Here is a 4,784-nt window from a genome sequence, read left to right as displayed (position 1 = left end):
TCATGACTGCCTGCCTGTATTTCAACCCCGTTCTCCACACCATCCTCGCTTGATCGTTGTTGCTCCATACCCGGTACCACTTCCGTGTTCAGGCTTCCATGTTTCTTGTTTTTTCACATTTACCCTGTGCCTTGTCGCTGTCTTCCCTAACCTTGTCTCTCTGTCTGTTTCCCTCCCAGGTACACTCACCCTCGTCCTCCGTTCGGCTGGGCTCATCCACTGGCCCACTCCTCCTCGGACTTCCCTCACGGCGTCCTCCTGTCCCCCCCCTCTCCTCGCTTCCTCCCCCTGTGTTCCCGGCTCCTTGGTTCCCATGCCTGTGCTTCCCCGACGTCCTCCTCTCCCTCCACTCCAGTCCCTCTCACCCTTTTTCCCTCAATAAACCTCCTTCCCTCAAGTGCTGCATTTGGGTCCTCTCTGTCCACACACCACACCCCGTAACAGTTAGCTTGCTAGCTACCTAACATTGGTCAACATAGCATGAACTTAGCTTCAATAATGCTCTTGTTTTTAGTAGGTGACAGTTCATGTCACTTGCGGGCAAGACACATTGGTTACCATTCATATAGTCTACAAATGCTACATATTGACAAAAGTATAGTTACAGTGTCTATGAAGATTCTCAGTCATCCAGGTCATAGTTATCCAACGAAGGTTAAAATCAAGGGCAACTGGACTTGGTGAAGATACTGGAAGACGTTTCGTCCCTCATCCAAAGGACTTCTTCAGTTCTGACTGACTGGTAGGGAAACTCAGCTATTTAACCTCAGTGGGGTCGTTATCCCGGGTCATCAATACCGCTGGTTCATTAGTGTTCCTTGTTGCTGTGACGACAGTCGTTACAGTCGTTAAGACTACCTGTGGCCAAGACTGAACGACCATCGTTGGTATCTTCATCTGAGGCCAATAGGTTATGTTTGTTGAGTTTCAGTGTAGTGTAAAAGCGCTTTGAGTGGTCGAAAAGATGCTATACAAAACGGCTAACACAAGACAACACCCTGGACAACAGAACTAGCCTCAGCCCTGACCAAATCTGCAAATTACTCGACCTCTGTCTAAACACCACCTACTTCCAGTACAACGGTGGATTCTACAGACAGAAGCATGGCGGCGCCATGGGCTCACCGGTATCCCCGATTGTGGCAAACATCTACATGGAAGAAGTGGAGAGTAAAGCCCTCAACTCCTTCAGAGGAAAGCACCGAGCCACTGGTACAGATATGTGGACGACACCTGGGTCAAAATTAAAAGCCAGGAAGTGCAAGCCTTCACAGAACACATCAACTCTGTGGACAGTAACATCAAGTTCACACGAGAAGATGTTCAAACAACAGTTTGGCCTTCCTGGACCTGTACACATTGAAGAGGACAGGAGCCTGCAGATTGACCTTTGTGAAAACAGCTACAAGATCCAAGAAGAACAAAACTACAGGGGAGGAAAAGAAGGTCAAACGCAACAACATTGTGATTCCATACGTGTCTGGAGTATCAGAGAAACTCAGGAGGATTTTCAACAAACATAACATCCCTGTGATAAACCCAAGAACACACTAAGACAGATGCTGGTACATCCCAAGACCGCACACCCAAACACAAGAAAAGCAATCTAGTGTATGCGGTCCAATGCAGTGAGGAATGCACAGACCTGTATATTGGGGAGACTAAACAACCACAACACAAATGCATGGCTTAACACAGAAGGGCCAACTCCTCAGGTCAAGACTCTGCAGTCTACTTACATCTGAAGGACAGAGGACACTCGTTTGAGGACCACCAGGTGCACATTTTAGACAGAGAAGAAGCCATCTATACCAGGGTTGAGAAGCCATCATTGAACAGAGGAGGGGGTCTACGCCACCACTTATCCCCCACTTACAATGCTGTCCTTTCATCACTTCCCAACGTAACCTATTGGCCTCAGTGAAGATACCAACGATGGTCGTTCCTCTTGGCCACAGGTAGTCTTAACGACTGTAACGACTGTCGTCACAGCAACAAGGAACACTAACGAACCTGCGGTATCGATGACCCGGGCCAACGACCCCTGAGGTTAAATAGCTGAGTTTCCCTGCCAGTCAGTCAGAACTGAAGAAGTCCTTTGGATGAGGGACGAAACGTCTTCCAGTATCTTCAACCAAGTCCAGTTGCCCTTGATTTTAACCTTCGTTGGATATAGTTACAGTCTAAAAATGAACTGACTGTATGCTTTCATATGCCAGGGGGAGGTAGGTGGTCTATTGATCTGCTGAGGCGAGCACTGAAGAGGACCAACCAGTCAGCTTTCATCCACCACCAGCTGGCTATGTGCTACAAGAAAAGCAGCATAAATGCAAGACCAGCAAGGCCTTCAACAAACAAGGTACAATCACATTTACACAGGTCTAAAGGTCCTTGAAATCCTATAATATTTATAGATCGAAACTAAGCTATGTTGTGCTGCATTACACTAGAGGTGAAGCAGTGGAAGCATCTGCGTATTCAACACCTGGAAGAAGCCGTTAAGATAAAGCCTTCATTTGTTGTCGCAATTGCTGATCTGGCACTGCTGCATGGACAGGAAATGAATTTAAGCAGGTACTCTGTTTACGCTGCTACAGTGATGTTCTGTCTTTTTGTTCTTGGTCTTTCTGTTCTGTGTCTGTTTTAGTTAAAACTAATTTATCATCATCACGTCTTTGTCTGTCAGGGCTGAGGAGCTGTTCCAACAGGCATTTCAGAATTTAGCAACGGACAAAGGCGCTACTCAGGCTTTCCATCTGAACTATGCTGACTTTTATCTCTATCACACCAAACAGGAAGCTAAAGCGATCCCTCACTACATTGAGGTGGGTCTACATCTGCATGTGTGTGTTGAAAACCAAAGATAATTGACATTATACTGAATAAACTCACCTTCACAGATCTAACTTATCAGAACTACAAAACAAAATAATTGATTTTATTACAAACCACTGAACTTTGGAAAAACAGACTTTAGAAAAGATTAATATCACAACATTACACAGTAGGCAGTATCCCTCTAACATACTGATCTACCCTCTGTTTTTATTCACTCAACAGGGTCTGCGTTTAACACAGGACACATGGGAGTGGAACCAGTGCGTTATGGTGAGCATCAGGTTATCAGGACTGCTGATGCAGTTGTACATAACAAATGTTATGAAAAATTGTGAATGTGTTCTGTGGTGATTGGATAGTTCAAATTGATGTGAAAGGTCTGGTCAGGACTCTGGGTTTGCCTTTACAGAGAGTGGCTCCAATAACCAGGTCTTGTTGTAACGAGCTTTATTTACTCAATAAGGTGCATACAGTATAACGTACAGGCAGTGATGAGACTTGTGGTTTGGGTTCATGGACCCACAAATCACTGTTTAGCTGAAAATAATGGAGAAAAAAAGGATTTTCTGATGATCATTTAGCCTTTTGAAGTGATAACCTTGGATTAGGAAATACAACATGCTAACATTAGAACACAGCTCTGATGATTGCTGATAATGGGCCTCTGTACATCTGTAGATATTCCATTACAAATCAGCCATTTCCAGCTAAAATAGTCATTTACAACATTAACAATGTCTACACTGTATTTCTGATCAATTTGATGGTATTTTAATAGATATTTGAAAAGGAAACTTCTAAGCTGTCCAAACTTTTCACTGGTAGTGTATTTAGAATACATATAAACACAGATCAGCCATAACATTATTACCACTGACAAGTGAAGTGATTATCTCGTTACCATGGCCCCTGTCAGTGGATGAGATACATGAGGCAGCAAGTGAACATTTTGTTCTCACAGTTGATGTGTTAGACGCAGGAAATATGGGCAGCATAATGATTTGAGTGACTTTGATAAGGGCCAAACTGTGATGGCTAGACAACTGGGTCAGAGCACCTCAGGATCAGGGCTCACCGATGCACCTGGGGAGAGAAGGCTGGCAATGTTCTTCTGGGAAACCTTGGGTTCTGCCGGTTATGTGGATGTCACTACTTCAGAGGTTGTTCCTCCTTCTTTTACTTTAGAAGCTGAAGATGATCGCAGAGCGGCACCTCTCCTATGACAAGAACGACGCCCAGTCTTACGGCCTGTTGGGTCTGGTGGCCAAAGCTGAAGGCAAAAAGAAGAAAGCTGAGGAGTTCTATGAGAAAGCTCTGGACTGTGACGAAAACAACGATGAGTACCTGTCTGCTCTCTGTGAGCTGCGCATGGAGCTGCAGTGATGAAGCACAGAGATCAGAGCCCCGTTTCAGAAAGCAGGTTCAACAAACTCTGAGTGTAAACCTGAACTCTGAGTGGGCAAACTCAGAGTTTGCCGTTTCAGAACAGCTGATCAGAATAAGTTCAGTCAACCCTGAGTATATTGAGCCTGATTGAAGCGCGTGCGTGGGGATGAAAAAAAGCCTCATCAATGGAGCTCCGATACTACAATTCACCATGGCAACGGGTAAATAAAGGCAGAGCCTCCATTTTAATTGGGTGGAGCTAGAAATATGAACGCTGCCAACATGGACCATGATTGGCTCTAAAACGCAGGAGTGGAAGAAGGATCGAAACGTTGACAATATTACATTTTATACAGCGCTGCTCATTCATCATTTACCAGACTGGAGTTTCCTTAATGAATGATAAAGTGCTGGAATTCTCCTCCAGCCTGTTTTAAACAGCTACAGGCCTGTTTATTCAGCTGGAACCTGACGGTGGCAATAACTGAAGATGAAAATATTAATGGAACAGATTAGACACAGTCAAGGTTCCTCATGGACCTGTGATTGGAAAGTGACAG

General features: G+C 44.8%; 1 protein-coding gene across 1 annotated transcript; it reads left to right on the top strand.

The window, feature by feature from the left end:
* The first annotated feature begins 2,320 nt into the window (after window positions 1-2,320).
* On the top strand, window positions 2,321-4,496 carry LOC119884312 (interferon-induced protein with tetratricopeptide repeats 5-like). The gene is made up of 5 exons (XM_038694759.1): window positions 2,321-2,359; window positions 2,451-2,574; window positions 2,687-2,825; window positions 3,061-3,108; window positions 4,024-4,496. The coding sequence occupies exons 2-5, from the start codon at window positions 2,561-2,563 to the stop codon at window positions 4,219-4,221; spliced, it is 399 nt and encodes a 132-aa protein (XP_038550687.1). The 5' UTR covers window positions 2,321-2,359; window positions 2,451-2,560; the 3' UTR covers window positions 4,222-4,496.
* The last annotated feature ends 288 nt before the right edge of the window (window positions 4,497-4,784 follow it).

Source organism: Micropterus salmoides, unplaced genomic scaffold (assembly GCF_014851395.1).
Source record: "Micropterus salmoides isolate LMB-PRFRI ecotype aquatic unplaced genomic scaffold, ASM1485139v1 Ms_hic_scaffold_3353, whole genome shotgun sequence".
NCBI classification, from domain to species: domain Eukaryota; kingdom Metazoa; phylum Chordata; class Actinopteri; order Centrarchiformes; family Centrarchidae; genus Micropterus; species Micropterus salmoides.
This window is presented reverse-complemented; position numbering and strand designations above follow the sequence as displayed.

What these genes read in the sequence shown, in the direction of transcription:
- LOC119884312 (XM_038694759.1), top strand. An exon ending in CGATCCCTCACTACATTGAG is followed by an intron (nt 2,826 to 3,060) that starts GTGGGTCTACAT and finishes TTCACTCAACAG; the next exon opens with GGTCTGCGTTTAACACAGGA. An exon ending in AGTGGAACCAGTGCGTTATG is followed by an intron (nt 3,109 to 4,023) that starts GTGAGCATCAGG and finishes CTTTTACTTTAG; the next exon opens with AAGCTGAAGATGATCGCAGA.